This window comes from Dermacentor silvarum, chromosome 2, assembly GCF_013339745.2.
Source record: "Dermacentor silvarum isolate Dsil-2018 chromosome 2, BIME_Dsil_1.4, whole genome shotgun sequence".
NCBI lineage: Eukaryota > Metazoa > Arthropoda > Arachnida > Ixodida > Ixodidae > Dermacentor > Dermacentor silvarum.
In genome coordinates, this window is record NC_051155.1 from 136,267,436 (window position 1) to 136,287,435 (window position 20,000).

General features: G+C 46.0%; 1 protein-coding gene across 1 annotated transcript in view; it reads right to left on the reverse strand.

Annotated features, from left to right (window-relative positions):
- LOC119440413 (amine oxidase [flavin-containing]) overlaps positions 1–20,000 on the reverse strand; it is a 64,296-nt gene that overhangs the window by 24,266 nt on the left and 20,030 nt on the right. The window contains exons 3-12 of the mRNA XM_049662913.1: positions 18,118–18,255; positions 17,517–17,627; positions 13,951–14,042; positions 9,984–10,125; positions 7,752–7,812; positions 7,232–7,360; positions 6,856–6,944; positions 6,400–6,559; positions 5,602–5,698; positions 2,990–3,101 (exon numbers count right to left, since the gene is read on the reverse strand). Coding sequence (XP_049518870.1) covers positions 2,990–3,101; positions 5,602–5,698; positions 6,400–6,559; positions 6,856–6,944; positions 7,232–7,360; positions 7,752–7,812; positions 9,984–10,125; positions 13,951–14,042; positions 17,517–17,627; positions 18,118–18,255 — 1,131 coding nt within the window. The remainder of the gene's footprint in view (positions 1–2,989; positions 3,102–5,601; positions 5,699–6,399; positions 6,560–6,855; positions 6,945–7,231; positions 7,361–7,751; positions 7,813–9,983; positions 10,126–13,950; positions 14,043–17,516; positions 17,628–18,117; positions 18,256–20,000) is intronic.

Below are 20,000 nucleotides of genomic sequence, written 5' to 3' on the forward strand. Positions count from 1 at the left end.
AGTCGTTCTAGGCTCTTTGATGATGCAGGTGACCGTTTATTTCACTGTTGGGAATTGCGTTAGCTGTGTGTCACTCCAGTTGTCTGTGTATTTTATGTCACTTCATTATATCATTGAAACTATTACCCTTGCATTAGCTTTTTATTGACCGAGGTACCAGTTAGTTGCTGTGTAGGGTGAAAAAGGCCCAAAGAAATGATTTCATTAGCTTTGTTCAAGTCCAGAAAAAAATTCACTGATGAGCTCACTAAATTAGAAAATGCCACTAGGAAACTCTTCTGCACCCAAAAGTAACACAAGAAATTAAATACTGTTCATACTCGAGAGGGAAACAGCGCGAAAAAACTCGACAAGAAGGGAGACACACACCAGCGCTTCTTGTCCCTTCTTGTCTTCTTGTGTTTTTTTGCGCTGTTTCCCTCTCGAGTATGCACCGACTAGCCCAAGCCTCTACTGTCTTGAAATACTGTGCAGTTCTTGACTTGTGCCAGGGAGGTAAGCTGCTTTTACAGCACAAATGTTTTAGAAGTTTACGTCTGAAAAACACGATTCAGGTGTTTTGTATATATATACATGAAGTGATTTGTTTCCAGTTTACTTGTTATTTTGCCTACTCACAGGCAGCCGTAAACCCTTCTGTCAGTGTTTACTGGGTGTGTGAAGCATTTTACTGTAAGGTATCCAGTGGTCTTCATTTTTGTATTTATGCATGCAAGCCAAGAGTTCATGTGTTCAAAGTTAGTTACAAGGGTATGCTTAAGGTCTGCCTTTGAGTCACTTGACTGTTGTTTTTACAAAATATTTTTTTTCTGCTGTAATTGTGAAATATAATTCTTTCTGGTGTAATAAACTTCAAGTTGAGTAAGCATTCGTGTGTATTCTTATCTTAATTCAGCGTTCGCATCTCTGTTTGAGCTGCTGTTTGTCAAGTCTGTACATACACCAAATTGCCAAAGTGCTCGTAAAATTGTGACACATAAGGCTATTTGCATTGTTTATTCCTGCAAGAAGGCTATAGGTTTCCATCTTCCGTTTGATTTTAACATTGCTGTACATCTTTGTAGGTCAAGTTCAAGGAGTCCCTTAGGTAGCCAATAAGAGTGATAACTTTGTAATATTTATCAATTTCATCCATCATCATCGTAGTTTTAAACCCACTAAGTTCTACTTTTCAGTTCTCATGACCCTGCTTTGTGCTGTGCTGTACAGGCACAGGAAGCTTTTTTATGCTGTAAGTGCAGGTGGTGTTGTATATCTTCCAGAAAAAATTGTTTCGAGTTTAACTAGGCATGTGTACGCTTTTGCTACATTTTTTCAGCATGTGTGCTATAGTTCTGCTCCCTTACACTTAATAGCACTGTAGGCACTAGCGTATGTCTTCAGGTTTCATACAGTTGTGCCTTATATACTGTAATAATGTGTCATGTGCACGCTATATTACATATTAGGGTACATGAAATATGTCAGTCGCTCCTTTGCTTCCGTTCGGATTAGGGAAAGTTATGTGAAGAGGCACCGGGGCATGCAAGTGCAAATAGCAAAGCAATTTCAAAATTAAGTGCACTAAAATGCCACAAGCCCAACAAAATATCAATGATATTTCAGTGGCAATTTTCGAAATATCAATGCAATCTCAACAGGCGCACAATGTACTTTTCAATGCTGTGTCAATAATCACTCAACAAATGGTCAACAGAACAATCGCAACAGCATTTCAAGACTGCATCAATGGAAACCCAACAGAAATTCAACAGAAATTACACAATGATATGTCTAAGCACAATGTGCTTTCAATACTAACTCAACAACTATTCAACATTGACTTGCCCAATTGTGTTTCAATAAAACTTCAGTGGCCAATATTCAAGAGCCCTCAACACTTTGCTCAATGATATCCCAACAAACTCCCAATGAATGCTCAATACGATACTCAACATTGACCAATAATATTTCAATGCATTCTCAACAAAAATTTTTGTAAGGGTTGTGCTGAAACCGAGTACCACCCATTCGAGAAAAAAAATAATGTCGCAATGCGTTATTTTTTTCTTTCTTACGAAAGTAATCCAGCGCTACATTGTAAGACGAGGACACAGAAAGACATGACAGGACGGGCGCTGGTACTGTCATGTCTTTCTCTGTCCTCGTCTTAAAAAGTAGCGCTGGATTACTTTCGTAAGAAAGAAAACAATTGGAGGATGCCTAAGCTTCGCCTTTAAGAGTAGAACGCGATAGCGTTATCGGGACCCGTTCGTATCGCATCGTTCGCATACGGTAAGTAGGCTTCATTCACTGCAACACTGAACGTGGGAAAGCCAGCTTACACCGATTCCCTTAAAATCGGCTTCGCTTTTAAACAGAAATGTATTGCTGAAAAGACGTTTTTTCAGGGGCAATATAAGTGGTCTTATATTAAAATGTGAAGGCCCTAGCACCTTTTTTATTATTTTATTAATTGTTTGCTATTGCCCCGATGCGCTCGCGTGTCCAAAATAAGTTAGCAGGCGAAGTCCCAATTTGACCTGCGAGCGCCATCTGGATATCATTTTCGCAAGTACCCGAACGCGCGGCTGTAGGTCTGATAGAAATGCTGGAAAAGGGGTTTGTGCTTGAGTTTCCTCGTAGCAGAATTAGGTTTTCTCATACATTTAACTTACAATCCGACGCCGATTGGTAAACAATCTGACGGCAAATCCGACCGAATCGTAAAGTCTTGCTTTACCATTTTTCTGACGGATTTCACTGTGAGAAATTCAATTTTCGTTCACCAAAACCTTGCACCACGTGAAGGGCCTGCGCGGTCGGGATGGTTGGGGTGATTGGGGATGATTTTCTCCGCCACCCGCCGACATCGCACGCCAACGCCGGTTGCCGACGCCGGATTTTCTGCTACAGGGGGCCCTTAACGCTCTCGCGTTAAAATAATGCATCCCCAACTAGTCGCGCAACGTGTTTTGTTAAGCGCAATACGTTAACAAACGCATCTTACGTTGTAGGCCGCTTCGTGTTCGAAGGCTCTTGCCAAATCCGCAGATATGACTTTGGGCCTGATGTGCTTCGGTAATTCTTGTAGTCTCAAGGCCTTGTCACCAATGGCGAATCTGCCCGCACAGACAAAAAATTAATGAATAGGGAAATAAAAGAAAGAGCATGATGGTGTAGTGTACTGCATTTGCCAAATGCTCGTTATGCATATGTTATGCTCGTTTATACACAGCTAACTTATTATTATTATATTATATTGTTAATAATATTATTGTTACGGTGAAGAGAAACAAGAAGGTGACACTAGAGGAAGACGAAGACTCTGGCCGTTGCCTGAACGCCATATACATATAATATACATTATTCTACACTCGTGGCCCTGCTTTCTTCCTGCAACATTTTGGTGGAAGTGCGGGGTACAATCACGGAACTTCGCAGCTGACGTCATCTACCTGCCGCTGCAATGGCAGATCAACCGACACAACCGAAAATGCCTCAGCGCGTTGTGCCAGCGGTGATCCTCACTCATCCGCGAGACCCGGAGACATTTTGTAGCACGGAAAACGCTGACGTCCAGGACTGGCTCGCGATGTACGAGCGAGTGTGCGGCAACAACAGGTGGGATCCAACACTGATGTTAGCAAACCTGATACTTTATCTGAGTGGAACTGCGAAGCAATGGTACGATACACATGAAGCTGACCTAACGAGCTGGGATGTCTGCAAAGAAAAAGTGCGAGACCTGTTTGGCAGACCTGTCGGTCGTCAGTTGGCAGCAAAAAAAGAACTTGTGTGCCGCGCTCAGACGTCAACAGAATCCTATGTCGTGCACATACAGGATGTGCTGGCCTTCTGTCGCAAGGCTGATAATAACATGACCGATGCAGACAAGATTGGTCACAAACTTCACGATGCGATGCGCCGACTGCTGGATATCTGGGCATCACTCATACTTACGACCGCCTACGGCGCCGCTTCTTCTGGCCTGGCATTTATCGCTCTGTGCGCTGTTACGTCGCTTCTTGCGACCGGTACCAGTGCCGAAAGACGCCAGCTGTGCCTCCTGCTGGTGTGCTTCAACCAATTGATATCCCTACAGAGCCCTTCTTCCGTGTGGGCTTCGACCTCCTTTGCCCGTTTCCAATTTACATCAAAGAAAACAAATGGATTGCTGTAGCAACAGATTATGCCACGAGATATGCCATCACACGAGCGATGCCAACCAGCTGCGCTACAGATGTCGCCGACTTCTTACTATACGATGTCATCCTGCACCACGGCGCCCCTCGCCAGTTACTTACGGATCGGGGCCACCACTTTCTACCGAAGGTCGTCGTTGATCTGCGCCACTCCTGTTGTACAGAACACCAGATTGCTACCGCGTACCACCCTCAAACGAACGGCCTCACCGAACGACTCAACCGCACACTAACTGAAATGCTGGCCATGTACGTTTCCGACGATCACCACGACTGGAACGTCGCTTTACCATACATCACTTTTGCATGTAACTCGACCCGTCACGACACTGCCAGATTATCACCGTTTTACCTTTTGTATGGCCGCCACCCCACCTTACCCTTCGACACGTTGCTGCCTTCTGAAATGCAACCACCCAGCACTAATTACGCTCGCCTTGCTATTGCCTTGGCCGCCCAGGCCAGAAAGGTCGCCCGTCATCGCCTCATATTCTCGCAAGCTTCTCAAAAGCGACACTATGACCTTCGGCACCAAGAACACAATTTTTCACCTGGTTCCCTTGTCCTTCTCTGGACGCCTTCTCGTATTGTCGGAAAAACTACTTTCCCGTTATTCAGGTACGTACCAGATCTTATGTCAACTGTCCGACGTGACATAAGAGATCACCCCAGTAGACCAGTCTTCAGTGCCTCCCAACGTCACCAGCAATGTTGTTCACGTCGCCAGGCTCAAGTCCTATGTCCCCGCATTAAGTGGGGCACTATAACCTGCACCGGGACGGAGCTAACCTCACCGGGAGGGTGATGCTAGGGTGAAGGGACAGAAGAAGGTCTAGGAACTAGAGGAAGACGAAGACCCTGGCCGTTGCCTGAACGCCATAAACATCAGTTGTAAATATACATTATTCTACACTCGTGGGCCTGCTTTCTTCCTGTAACAATATTGTCACAGTCATTTGTGCTACGCTCCTTGCACTCAATTGGAGATTGTTGGAGGCTATTTCCTACAAAATTTTGGTCGAGACCTATGCGCCTTTTCTCGCCTTTTTCTAGCTTTCTTTTGTTTTGTTTTTGAGTGAATACACATATTATAACCGCGTTCGTCGGCGCTTCTTTTGGCCTGGGCTTTACCGTGACGTCTGCCGTTACATCGCTGCGTGCGACCTTTGTCAATGACGAAAAAAGCCGACCACACTCCCTGCTGGCCGCCTTCAGCCACTTGACGCACAAGAGGCTTCATTCAAGATGACACGAACCAGAGGCAAACACTAACTTGCTATCGAATATAAGATTTTGCGTGATTACAGATCTCGGAGGCACGTATGACGCACAAGAGGATTCAGACAAGAGGCTTCAGGAACGACTAAAAATACTAAGTACAACCTGTTATCGCATGTAAAAAAAACTTTGTCCTTGCATTGTAAGAGCCGCAAGCGAGGATCCAGGTCTGCAGTCATCCGTGCTGTAGTTGAAAGCCAGTTCATCGTCGCAGCAGAATACCGTTCCACTGTAACCTGTAGAATTCAGAGCAGACAGCACAGAGGACAGGTATTCCATGTGACCTCGTTCAATAGATAGTTTTTTTTTTATTACGCTTTTCATACACGTGTCAATATAGGTGTCGTGTAGCTTGCGCAGCAATTCGCACGAAGCTCGGTATAAAGAGTGTCCCAGCTAACTTTAGCCAAGCTCTTTAACACCGCAGTTCTTATAATCATATCTTGCACTGTGCTCTTTTAATGTTTATTTTGGTTGAACATCTTGGCGAAATTTAGATAGGGCACCCTGTATTGCTATACTATAGTATAGCTATATAGTGATACTGAGTCGTCTGCTCACTCGTCCCTGCGTCGCTTTTCACAGTACGATGCGAACTATATGCGCATCAAGTGGCTACACCTTTTAAAGAGTCAAGGAGCACGCAGTGTCACATTGCGTTTCAGTGGCACGAAGCGCTTCGAAGAATGCATCCGTACGAAAGTTTTAAAACTCTGTGGAGCCAGCATGTTGTTGAGTGATATGCCGAAGGAGTAAATACATTTACGACTGATGTCATGCATCCTAAGGTTAATTTTAGAGTGGATGAATATTAAATTCCCCCGCCTCCGTAATCCTGCCGAGTCCGCGAGATATCTACCATGCCTGTATACGCTTCATTTTGAAACGTAGCTCGCGTTCTAGCAAGGCATAGTGGCGTTTGTCGACGTGCACATACCTATTTCCTTCCAGAAGGGCGTGGCATAGTAGATGTTCATCTTGTACACCGAACCGACCGGCGTACGTTGTATGAGCTGGTTGCGCAGCGACGGTAGTGGCGGTTCGTAGTGCACTTTCAGCTGAATGGGTAACGGGATCGCCATGATGACGTAGTCAGCCTGCGGTATATAGAGAGTCGATATTTGTCGGTGTGCATAGCGGGAGACAGTGAGTCGACTCATGATTGTGTGTGTAACACGTACTGAAGGAAAATAAACCTTGAGAAAGAAAGATTGAAAAGCTGGCCTTAGAATGAAGGTTTCGTTCTGACCTATTACCACTGTTTAATATTCACGGTCCCGTGCATGCTGTGCCCACTGTGCCCACGACGCCGAGCTAACTTAAGATCCGTAAACTAAGAGGGTGTTTTAATATGGTGAGAATGTAGTTTTAAGTCGGGTGCTGTCATACTTGCCTGGAACTCCCTGCCGTCGATGACGCCCACGCGGACCCCCTTCTCGTCCTTCTGAAGGTGGCATACTTGGGCGTCGAACTCGACTTTACCTGTAAACAATCGGATGTACAAAAGCGATCGCTGTAGTTTCACCGCTACAAGAAAGGGGGACGTCTCATTAGCGCTTATGTTTACCCATGTTTAGTTGGCACGTAAGATAAAACTACAGCTATCATGATTCAGATAGACTGTCAAGTTATGTGCATAAGTCGGCACATGTTGTTGAGGTGCAGATACGCACATCAAGAATAATGAACGGAATGTTTCCCGCCTTGCGATCGACCCGAAAAACGTGTAGAATATGCAGCAGGCAACCATTGTACCATGAGATGTTTACCAGTGTACGATGCTCGACGTTGTGCCTCTGCCCTCGGTACGACGTCGAGCGTGAACCTCTTCGAACAGCATTTAACTGGCTGGACTCTAGACCATTTTCGGAAATGAAGACCCTTGGACCATGACCATGCGAATCGATGGCGCACAAGACCACGAAAGCATTATTGCAGTACCACAAGTCGACACGTCTTGGAGACCGTTTGCAGACTCGGTGCGAACCTTCAGAGTACGCGAAACTGTGCTGTCTTTCTTTTCGTCTCTATATCCCCTTCCCCCAACAGCAGGGTAGCAAACCGGATGTGCGTCTAATTAATCTCCCTGCCTTTTCTTTCTTCTGTTCTCTCTCTCTCTCTCGCTTCATACAGCCTTGTGCCTCATAGTGGCAGCGTGTTGCTGCCCGCACTGCACAGCTGTCCTACATTATTATTTTTTATATTATGTTCAGTACCCAGTTGTTGTGACAAGTAACTGCGCACTTGGCGCAAATGCGCAATGGGAAAGCAATAAGGGAGCAGATGTACCTTTCAGCAGCTGTAGGAGCCTTTCGCACACTGTCATGGAGCCGTTTTCGAATTTCCTTTCCTGCGTGCAACAAAAACCGTTTCCGCATGGGTACGTGTTGGAACGGTGCGCACCATAAATTGTGTGGTACGCGTAATAAACGACGAGTACTCCAACGCAGCGTCAGTACAAATACACGTGTTGCTCGAGTGACCGTATTTATACTTCCACAACAGCCTTGTGCATGGAAGTATAAATGCTTAGGATTCATTGTGCACGTGCAGAATGCCGGCAACACCTGTAATCATGAATTTCTATACCTCTCCCGTGCATATACATCCATTGGAATTCATCACTCGGCATGGAATGCCCAAATACGTAAATAAAAAGCTTCGCCTACTCCGTCTCACTAAATGAACCTTGAGGTAAGCCCTTGAATCGGCTTGCGTGCGCCAGTTTACATCTAAAGAGAAGCAAAAAATAAAAAAACGACGCAGCAAAACATTTTTTTTTCGAACTCTCATTGCCCCTACCTCTCCTCAAAAAAAAGTTAGTTTGACATATAACGCACGTTGTACAATAATGCAGCAAGTGTACAGCTCGGGAGAGCTGGTTATTGACGAGTTTGGGTTCATATGTCTGCTTTCACTAGTACAAATACCAGGCTTTACACACTGAGCCTAACAAATTCCGAACTTGCACTTTCGACAGAGCGTGGCTTAGCTGCTCCTATTTAGACATGCAGATATTTTGTGTAGAGGAAAGCCAGGGATGTTGCGCTAAACTCTAGCCTGAAAAGGGGAGCAAAAGTCCTGAACGAGGGGCACGGAAGGGCTAGATGAGTGTGTAGGTTACAGAACGGTCTTACTAAAGCCGCTCTCTCCAGTCCGGCTCGCGTGGCATTCGTGTAAGTCCATTAACCCTTTGTAGGACAATCAGACAGTATACGTACGTATCACTTTGGAATGTGCACGAAAACGCTTCTGAGTTGCAAATGTGTGTATTTCTCTCATTTCTCTGGCGCTGCCTTCTATCTATATGGTTTATTCAACACTTCATGCAAGAAAATTTGGGAATGTTAAACTAAGGGGTGAAAAGCGTGTAAGAGCTAGGAAAACATTGTTTTCATTGTTGGAACGCTTCCTGGATTTGGTCCACATTTGCTCGCGAGAAGAAAGTTCTCAAGATGCCCGATAAGTTATTCTTTTCTGCACCTAAATTTATACCTTTAGCTCAAGATAAGCACCCATGTTTTGTGTCTAAATGTGATAAATAGCCCACAAAACTCGCAATTACGAATGCACGTGCAAAAACGTGCTCGACCAAAAAAAGGCGCCGATGTAGCTGGTGTTCGACTCATGGGCGAGTAATGTGCACAAGCTTTTTGTGTATGGGCTCCGCTGTGTCACTTAGTCCGTCCTGCTTCGATTCGTTGTACGAGGGAAGTGGTTAGACATAATTTTTCATTGAAACCCTACCGGGCCAATGCAGGAATGAGTCCCAAATTTCGAAAAAAAGCCATTTAGCGTCAGTGGGACAAATACTTTCCCCTTTTGAAAAGTAGATGGCTGGTTGCACAGAAGTGAAGTTATAATTGCAAACTACTTCTAAGCACCTCATTTACTCATACAACACAAAAACATTTCCAACGCTTTGTTTCACGAGGAAAGTAATCATAAAGAATTTCGTATTTACACCTAAAACGTCAAAGGGACATCTGCGTCCCACTTTTTGAAAGACAATTTAGTATCAGTGAGACAAATACGACCCACTTTCTTCGAAATAAACGGCTTGGTGTAGAGAAAGTAAAGTTGTTGTAAACTATTTCTGAGCACCTCATTTACTGATACCACGCAGAACCTTTCGAGAGCTTTGTAATATATATATATATATATATATATATATATATATATATATAACTTGTGCTTCTGATTTTCCTCAATACGCTTGGCCCATTTTAAAATCCAGTTACTACTATATATAGTCCTACAATGGGTTAAGGTGTTCATTGTTTGCTTCGCATTTGCGGTATCAGGCCTTTGGGCCGAGAACAGCACTCTCAGACAGTGGTTTCCTTCCAAAACTGGCTAGGAAACCTGCCGTCGCTTCAGCAAGCTGCTCTTGGAAGGATCGCGAAATCTCAACGCAATACGGCCTCAAGGCCCCTAGCTCCCAGCGTCCGTCCTCTTGATGCACCTCGTCCGCGCGAAAGTTCGGACATTATGTTAGAGAGAGGAGATGACGCGGCTCACCTGAGCGCCATTTAAGATGCTGCACATCCTGCGGTTCCCTCCGCAGCACTTGATGCACCACAGCACCCACAGCAGGGACACCTGGCTCGGCTCGCTGGCCAAGTTTACTTGTGCCAGGGCGCTGAGGTGGTCGCGGCAGCCCCTGTGCACGAGTGTGCGATTGAGGCCAACAGCTACGACTGACGCACCGATATGCATACGGGGGCGCAAACCCGCATTTTACAGCTAAGCTGTATATGCCTAAACTCGCGGACAACTTTCGGTGACAATGAAGGGAAAGCTACGGAGGCAAAGGGCGCACAAGTGAGAGCGCTGCTGAAAAAAATTCCCGCGTTGAAATACACGTTAGTGTAGGCTGTCGAAGAGAAAACATAAACACCTTATTAGCAACAATTAAATAAGACAGAACACACCACTGAGTGTAAAAAAAGCTTGCTTACTTTGCGGCTTTTCCCTTCCGCGTCTGAGCAAACGCGAAACCGTCGCACGTAGAAGCTGCGTCGATTCAGCGTCTGTTCTGAGCAACCCAAAGCACTGTCAAACTCTGCCGGACTATACTTGGCGCGGTATAACACATGTGCAGCAGCCACGCGCCCGTATCTTTCCCTTCATTGCCACAGAAAGTTTTCTGCGAGTTTTTTTTTTTTTTTATAGGCGAAACATCCGTCCGTGTCTCCTCAGCGCAACCGCGCCAACGCGCTCGTGCCACTGCTCACGCGTTCGTCGCCTTCTTCTTCCACAGCTGGCGCCGTTGCCGCTCATAATTCCAGCGTAGAATTCCGCTTCTCTTACGTCGTCGTAATGGGAGGCCTCGTTTACGGGGGTATGAGCGATTTATTGACTTACGTGATGGACATATTTAATAACAAAGGTGATAACGCGAATCTGTGTGCCTAGCTATTCGTCACGATGACCAACAATACGGACAATAAATATGTCCGTACCTTTCTTCAAAATTCTCTGTCACCTCTGTGTCGTGCGCTAAACAGCTTCGCTGGTCATCCATCTTCACAAAGTGGAATGACTCATAAATTTTACAGCGAAACTGTATATGCCTAGGCGAAACGTCCGTCCGTGCCCAGGAGGGCCCTCGCAAGAACCAGTGCACATTCGCGGAAAAAAAAAAGACGAGTTGGAGAGGAGTTAGGAGCAAGAGGAGAGGGAATGTCTAGGTCTTTCACCTCGGAGTAACACGTGTTGGTGACGTACTTACACCCTCGCACCGTCGGCGTGGACTGCACTGTGAGGGAGCAAGAGGAAAGGGAACGTCTGGTTCTTTCGCAGCGTGGGTGTGACGTAGCGCAGCCTGCGGGGAGTGCGCAAGCGCCAAGTGTGAGGGAGCAAGGGGAGAGGCAACTTCTGGCGCGCAATTGGCTGCGCGGTTGGTGACGTCGTCACTCTCTTGCAGCGGTGCGCGCGCGCGATGTCGTCATTCTCTCTCCAACATCGCAATGGTACAGCCACGTGTCGTGCGTTCTCCCAAGGAGCAGCTCGCGTACAAATAACAGTGCCGCCACTGCGCCGGGACTCCACCGCCGCCGCCGTGCTGCCAACGCCAAACGTGTCCGTGTCTTCATTGCTCGGCATAAAGGGGCGCGTAAAGTGACACATAATTGGCTAACACAGTTCAAAAACACTTTAATACACCCGCTTGATAAACCATAAGATAAACACTCTATAAACCGTGGCCGCCCCTTTTCAGCTTCGCTGGTCAGCCATCTCCACAGGGTGTAAGGGCCGAACATTTCTTTCGTCTGCCCTATATGTATAGTTTAACATGCGACAGCATCTATACGCATCGTTTCCTGTGCCTGAGCCCAGCGTAACACTTCTGAAGGGCATCTCCGAACACACTGGGAACTAAAATCAGTGCATGACGGTGCAGACATGCCTGTTTCATGACGGCGTTAGTTGTCTTTTTTGTCATTGAAAAAATTATAATGAAAAGCCATTCCATCTGCGAAAAAAAATAGAGTTAGGGTGTATATTAGGGGTACAGAGTAAATACAAATGCAGGACGAGAAATGAGACGTAACGTTGTCCTATGCGGAATTCAGGCTCCCTTCTCTTTTAAATCTCCTAGCGCACGCGCAACCCGTCATAGCCATGCACTAAACATCGTTCCTTTCAATACACATATAGACTGTTTTAAATTTTCTTTTTTTCCGCTCAGAGTTGAAATATGGAACAACTTGAATGGTTCGCTACGCGCATTGCCTTTTGCAAAGTTCATTGAGCAATTACCTAACCATATTGCCTGTTAATCTGTTTGTATAATCTTGGTGTTTGTTCTTTTGTTTGTACTAAAATCTTGTACCCACTCCTGCTATGTCTCGAAATATAGACAGCAGAATTTGTAAATAAAACAATAATGTAACCATCCTACTCCAATTCTTTACCTTTCTTGCGATGCAATTATACGGAGACTCCAGGCGCATTTTTGCCGTCGTCGTCGCCGTGATGTTCCGTATAAAGTCCAAGGGCGATAACACCGTCACCGCATTCTGTATGTGCTAGTGAAATCGTGATAGGGGAGCCGACGATCGCGGCTCAATCTCGCGCAAGGAGGAAGAAAGCGGGGAGCGGAAGCGCGCCATCTTGCGTCGCGCGCAAGGTACCGAGAGGAGGGAGGGAGTGAGGGCGGCGCTGTACTCCTGCAGCAACTGCCTATTGCGCGGGCGAAACTACGACTTTTTTTTTCGATCAGTTTCACAAGCGATACTCCGTCTGAGTTATCTGTCATCAGGATCGGCCGGTCGTTCGTGAGCTGCGGATGATAAGGAAGAGTGAAAGGACGTTATACCGGCGCTAGACAGTTTTAATTAATGAAAGCGGACGCGGCAGACGTAAGAGGTCACCGAGTGAGCGAGGCTGTAAATTTGTGCTTGCACTCGCCGTCACTACGTGTCTCTATGTACTGTGAATCCCTTTACAGTGCACTTTAACAAAATCCCCCATGTTCTGTTCTCGCTCGCGCGCTCCATAGTCTGTTCACTACATTAGTAATTACCTGATATCTAATAATGTATGTGTATCAAACCATAACCTGAGTGAATATAGAGGGGACCATGCCTTAGCCTTTTCGGGCACCTATCAGCCCAACTATCCATCCTTTTGCACCTATCAGTCTTAACAGCTTCTGCACGCGGAGTGGAGGTGCTCCTTTTGATCGGATCAGAACACAGCTTCGAGAGGGTCATAAAAAATTGGAGGATGCTTAAGCTTCGCCTTTAAGACTGGAACACGATAGCGTTACCGGACCCCGTTCGCATCGCATTTTTCTTTATGAGTAGGCTTCACTGCAACACACCGACGTGGGAAAGCCAGCTTACAAAGACCAAGCTTACACCGATCCCCTTAAAGTAGCCTTCACTTTTAAACACAAATGCATTGCTGGGAAGACATTTTTCCAGGGCAAATATAAGCCGTCTTATATCAAAATATGAAGGCCCTAGGTCCTTTTTTATTACTTTATTAATTATTTGCTATTGCCCGAGGCGCGCGCGTGTCCAAAACGCATTAGGCAGACTAAGTCCCAGTTCGAGCTGCCAAGGACGCGAGCGCCATCTGAATGATGTTTTAGCAAGTAACCTGCCCGGGCGCGCCGCTGTTTTATGGCAGAAATCCTGGAAAAGGGGTTTGTGTTTGAGTTTCCTCGTAACAGAATCATGTTTTCTCATACATTCAAATGACAATCCGACACTATCATGTCTGCAGGTTGTGGTTAAGTCGTACTCTACGATTTTCTGACGGATATTACTTTGAGAAATTCAATTTTTTGTTCACTAACGCCTTGCGCTACACGGAAGGACTGCACGGTCGGGCTGGTTCGGGATGATTGTTTTGGTCGGGCAACGCCCCCGACGCCGAAACTGAATTTTCTGCGTCACGGGGCCCTTAACGCTATCGCGTTAAAATGCTGACTGGGCAACGTCGGTCATGCGAGTATTGTGTTACGCATACGTACTTAGTCCACGCCTCTTTCTCAAAGAAGTTCTGCAGCGTCATGGCGTCCCACTCTGCCGCGTGGGGGCAGTTCCATGGATCCACGACGGGAATCTGCGCAGAGCCAAGTCTGATCAGTACTTGGCTCACAAAGGTGATAAAGGTATCCTCTATGCCTGATCGATTGCACTAAAGCCTGGGCCCGCTTGAGATATGTCAATTTCAAGCTGCCGATGAGGAAACTATACCAACAAGTAACTATACGAGTACTATTATGAGCAGTATGAAAGGGAACACAGGAACGCGTAGAAAACACCCTCAGACCCAGCTATATGGGTGATACACAGCGGCCGCCATCGGAAACAAAGTGGAAAGGGGAACGCTGTTCTAATAACTGTTCGCACTCCCGCCGTGTGTCTGCAAAGTGCGGAACTTCGAATTGCCAGCAGACAGTGATAGCACTGTTAGATATTGCGTCACTGACAACTGAGTGCGTCGAATGAAATAAAGAATCGGTTTAAAATACCGGGCAAGCTTGGTCTAAGAGTACTATCAAGCGGTTGCGCGAAGAAAAAAAAAGAATGAATGAAATAAAAGAAAATGAATCGGTGTAAGTCACTGCGACGATTACCGTCTTATCGGCTGCCAGACGATACCATATTATTGGCGAAATGACGTAAGCTGCTGCTTTGTAGAAATTCCAGCGTGGTGGGAGTGCAAACAGTCAGTGGAAGAGCGCCCTCTATTCCCCCTTTTTTTTCACTGCGCCATCCGCGTATCGCGCCGAGTCTGTTTGGAGGCTGTTTGCCAAGCGTTACTGTGTTCCCTTTCATATTGCTCATAATAGTACATATTTGCAATTTAAAACATTATTTGAATATTTTGGGTACCTCAAGGGCTACTCTAAAATATGCTTTTACTTGGCAGCTCCTTAGAGTTGCTCCATGTACTTGGACCTTGGAGCAGCTCTGCGCGCAACGAAGGCGCTCTTAGCTTTTCTCAGATACTGGCCTCGACCGGACACTTTAGTTATTTGTTGATGTGTGTGGTTGTGTATGTCTGGTGTGTGTGCATTCCTCACGAATGCGTCATTTTACATGTCGCCCTCGTCATTTGAAGAAGCATGATATTGGTGCGTGGCCAGGCAAACATCCCAGGCATCAATTTAAGACTCTCTCTCTCTTTTTAAGGGAGGAACGTATTACCCTCGAGTCTGTGTATGCTTTTTACGTTAACAAAACAAGCTTTTTAGAATATTTGGGTAGCTTCCCGCTACTTGAACAAAGACTACCATAGTATCGTTACTGAGAAAAAAAAAGGATTTTAATGCGAAATAATTATATACTCCACTTTGCGAAAAATATGTGGCGGCGTGACCAAAACATGGTGCAAAAAATGGCCGACGGTGCAAAGTGCAAAACACGTCACGAAATGCTCGGATTGAAGTCAAATTTCTCAGTGTCTTACAAAAACCGGAATCGTGTCTTCCCTATATGCAAAAGCTCACGCAATACATCTGATGGTGTGCGGGTCACCCTCGTCATCTTCTTATATCACGCGCTAACGATCCTTCAATACGAAATGTCACAACTGCGAAACATCTTTGATGTTGTGCAGGTCACCGTCGTCATCTTCTATCACGCGCTAATGATGCTTCGATACGAAATGTCACCACTGCGCAACACCTTTGATGCTGTGCGGGTCACCGTCGACATCGTCTTCTATCACGCGTTCCGCCTAAAGAAGAAAAGAGGCGGAATTAAGCAAGACTTGAGAACGGGCTAGTCAGTATATCCCATGACTAATAAACCTTAAACTCAAGGGAGACGACAGTGACCGGTCACGCTAGTCTCCCTTGCACTTCAAGTTTAATTACTAGACGGGGGGAAAAATTGGCGAAGCTTGGGAGTGCAATAATATGCGCTGCAATACGTTTCGAGGGTGCACCGCATTCAGGTTTAATATGCAGGTGTCGCTGTCGCAGCTGCTTTCTGCTGCCGTGCAGACAAATTCTCGCACTTCCGTTTATACCGAGCTTTATCATTACTGGAAAAGACTAATTCACCTTCAAGCAACAGCAGACATAGTACAGAGGGAGCTACTCTACAACGCTTGTTTTCAGCAGCCATGTTTTCAAAGCCAATATAGATATTGTTACGGTGAGCAAAAAAGACAATGTCGACGACGGAGAAGACGACGAAGTGGCAACAGCCTCTCTGGATTCTCAGCTGCTGTTTACGTATCTCTGGAAAATATCGAATGTAAATTTATTTATTTATTTATTTATTTATTTATTTATTTATTTATTTATTTATTTATTTATTTATTTATTTATTTATTTATTTATTTATTTATTTATTTATTTATTTATTTCACGTACTTTTAAGGCCCGAAGGCGTTACAGAAAGGAGTGGAGTCAAAAACAAAAATAATTAAGTTTAAATAATAGTTTTATACCCGTGACATTTTGGTGGAGGTGCGGGGAACACATCTTCGCTACGGAGCTCCGCAGCGGAAATCTCACTCAGCCTGGGAACATGCGCTTTCGAGATCACAAAACTGTGCTTACAGTCGTCCACCAGCAATTCCACAGATTTACATATACAATAGATAGGTGTACGATCACCTCCGGTTATTGTATTTACGAGTGTAAACAAAAGGGGTATTCAAATGGAGAGTGATAGGCAATGGGTATGACAGGGAATGGCAAAGCCAGCAGAATGTTTTATCGCAGGGTATTTGGATTCTTGCCATTGGTGCCGAAGATGGGGGGGGGGGGGGGGGGGGGGAGGGGGGAGTTAGCGCAGTTGTGTACTCGGTCTTTCTTTTTACCGATAAATGTGAATGGGCTACCTATATCATACTTTTTACTATTATGTTTAGAGTAGGTATACATATTTTTGAAAAATGACCCGCGTAATTTTGAAAAATCGCCTAGTCTTGGAGCTGCGTTACTCGAAAAGTCGGACATTTCTTGCGCGAGAAATTAAAATACATAATGGACAAATTAACGTTTTTTCTCTAGTTATGTTGTTAACTCATAACTTTATGGTATTAATTGTAATTGGGGAACTGTAACCGGTGAGTTCGCAAGGTGTATTCACTTCGAACTGAATTTTCAGGATGACACCAATTTCGGGATATCAATTTCTAAACTGTGCGACAAAGTATTATGGCGTTCCAGTTACTTTTCGTGCTTCAGTGCACAAAAGGGCTACAAATCGGAAATTGCAATATGTGCCCTGAAGTAATCAGGGAAAAACTTACATATGGTATAACTTTGATAATTAGTCAATCATGCATTTCGATTTATTGTGGAACTAATGTCCGCCTCTTCGAGTAATACAGTTCAAGGTGTAGAACTGCACTACCTGCCACAGGCAATTTAAAAAGTATTTTTTACATTAAAAAACATCCAGTTTATAAGAATCCCGGTAATTTCAAACAAACTTCGGAATCGGTGAGGCCTTTCAATGTATATATATGCGGCTACTGGTCTCTATTTTTCACATGGGATGTATAGTAATATCTTTGTCGCGTCGTTGTTTTTCGTGTGGTCAATATGACAAACACACTGTGAACGCATACCTGCTCCATCATGATGTCCATCCTGCGCATGACGTAGTTGATGTCGAACCACGCCAGAGGGTCATTTATTCCGAAGTGGGCCCACATGGTTTCATACGGGTACGCCTTGCCCTGTGCGTGCATGAATACATGGCAATTCGTCACATGTTGATCATGATAATTATTATTATTATGGTGATAATGATAGCAATGCTTTTTTACAGAACATCCAAACTGTGCATTCGTACTCGCGTATGCAAGGCGCAAATAATCAAGTAATTGCCTTAATAACAACGTATCCCTTTAATTTCTTCATGAGACAGTGTTTCTTGCAACTGCTGAATGCGAGCAGTTACTGACTGACTGGCCAATGGATAATTGATTTCATTGATTGATTGATAATTGATGGTTGAAAAAATGAAATGAAATGAAACTGGGACGGTCTGCTGGCCACTAACCTCTCCAAAAGTATAGAAATTATATAATACTGCGGTCTCTAAGGTATCATATCTGCGGTATCTGCCCGAACGACTTGGCATCTTAATGAGGAGGGGAGATACTGTAACAGAAGAAACGCGCGTAACCAAGGTAATACAAACAAACACGCGCGTATAATACATGCCTCGCTGAACTGCAGGCTCTTGAGGTCGTCGAATAACTTGTACGTGTCCACCTGCAGCTCGTCTGCCAGACGCAGGATGTGGTTCTGCGTGGGGCCCACATACGAGCCGCCCAGGTCGACCCAGCCAACCAGCTCGTTCTTGCAAAAGAGCAAAAAAGAGGGTGACAAGAGGGAGGACAGGTCAACGACAGATGCCTGCGAAGTTGCGAACAAGGCCGTCACATTGTCATCCTAGATACCGCGTTGTTGTCACTCAGTGGAAACGCTTACTCATGGGAGAGACGTTCTCGTTTGGGTGTTCTTCAACGCGTACTGTGAGTTTCTAATTGACTTCCTAATGTTTTATTCAATTATATGGACACTTCAACCGGATTTCTGCCGTCGGCGTCGCCGTCACCGTCGCCGTCGTCGTCGCCGTCGTCGTCGCCGTCGCCGTCGCCGTCGCCGTGAGGTTCCGTATAGATAAAATATTCACCGCGCGCCGTATGCCCGAGCTTCCGTGAAGCGTTCGGGGACGCGCGCTATCACGGAGAGCGAACGCACTCAATCTCCCTCGCGCAAGCAACGAAGCGGGAAGCCAGCGCCGGAGGGAGCGGGGGGAGGGGGGGGGGGCATTTCTACTCTGCCAACAAACGCGCTCGTCGCTCGACCGCGCCGTCTCTTATCTCCACACGGCTCTGGCCTTTAAGCACTGTGCATTCGCCGCTGTTTCTGTTGAAGCGATAGACCGCACGTACCTTCGCCCGCTGCAGCGTACGGGCTTGCTGCAGCGTTTTGTCAGTCGTCTGCAGTCATTCAGTGTGATCTATTCAGGTTTGTTTGTGGGCGCTCACACCACGCTTGTTCATTCAGTTAGTAATAGTCGGGCCACATTTTCCAACGCACGCTACACATGTAATGCTGCCCGGATCGGCAGTGCAGCGCTACAGGTGTGTCCCTTCGCACGCGCGCTGCCCACGGGAAGCGCTTCTCATCAACACCACCGTTTCACAGGTGCCTTCTCGTGGTCATCGAGTCTCTCTTCATGTCGGTCTACTTACGCCGCAGCACACCTGCTTACTTAATCAGCTCATGTTTACTACAATTCATATTGCTACCAAAGCCGCTCACCTTACTTCGTATGACATTGCTGTGTTGCTATCGCATTCATTGCTTCGCCCTTAGGGCGAAACTGTGACATTTTTTACCCCGTATTTCACATTTAATACAACATTTGAATTGAGGAGCACCTAATTTCCTCTATGCTTCTCTTGGCGTCGTGTACGGTTGTTCATGAAAGTATAACCCTTCGGTTCCCCTAATTGTTTTCGTGCATTGCATAGTGAGGATATCGACTCCGGTAAAGCATTGATGCCTTTAGCACACAATGGTTCATGGGACTATATGCCTGCGTCTATAAGACCACATGGTGCCTACGGTTGAAAGGTTGTTCCCCATCCGCCGCCATGGCTCTGAGCGGCGATGACTAGCACTTTAAATGCTAGATCTAGTACACATGCGTACAGTCGAGCTCGAGTGATCATGTGGCAAGCGTCATGCGGCTCGCAGAAGTGGCAAGTTTTTAAAAGCATTTCTTCGCGAACATTTGCTACTTTGACAGTGTCCGTCGTCCGTCCGTCCGTCCGTCCGTCCGTCCGTCCGTCCGTCCGTCCGTCCGTCCGTCCGTCCGTCCGTCCGTCCGTCCGTCCGTCCGTCCGTCCGTCCGTCCGTCCGTCCGTCGTCCGTCCGTCCGTCCGTCCGTCTGTCCGTCCTGTCTGTCTGTCTTCTGTCTGTCTGTCTGTCTGTCTGTCTGTCTGTCTGTCTGTCTGTCTGTCTGTCTGTCTGTCTGTCTGTCTGTCTGTCTGTCTGTCTGTCTGTCTGTCTGTCTGTCTGTCTGTCTGTCT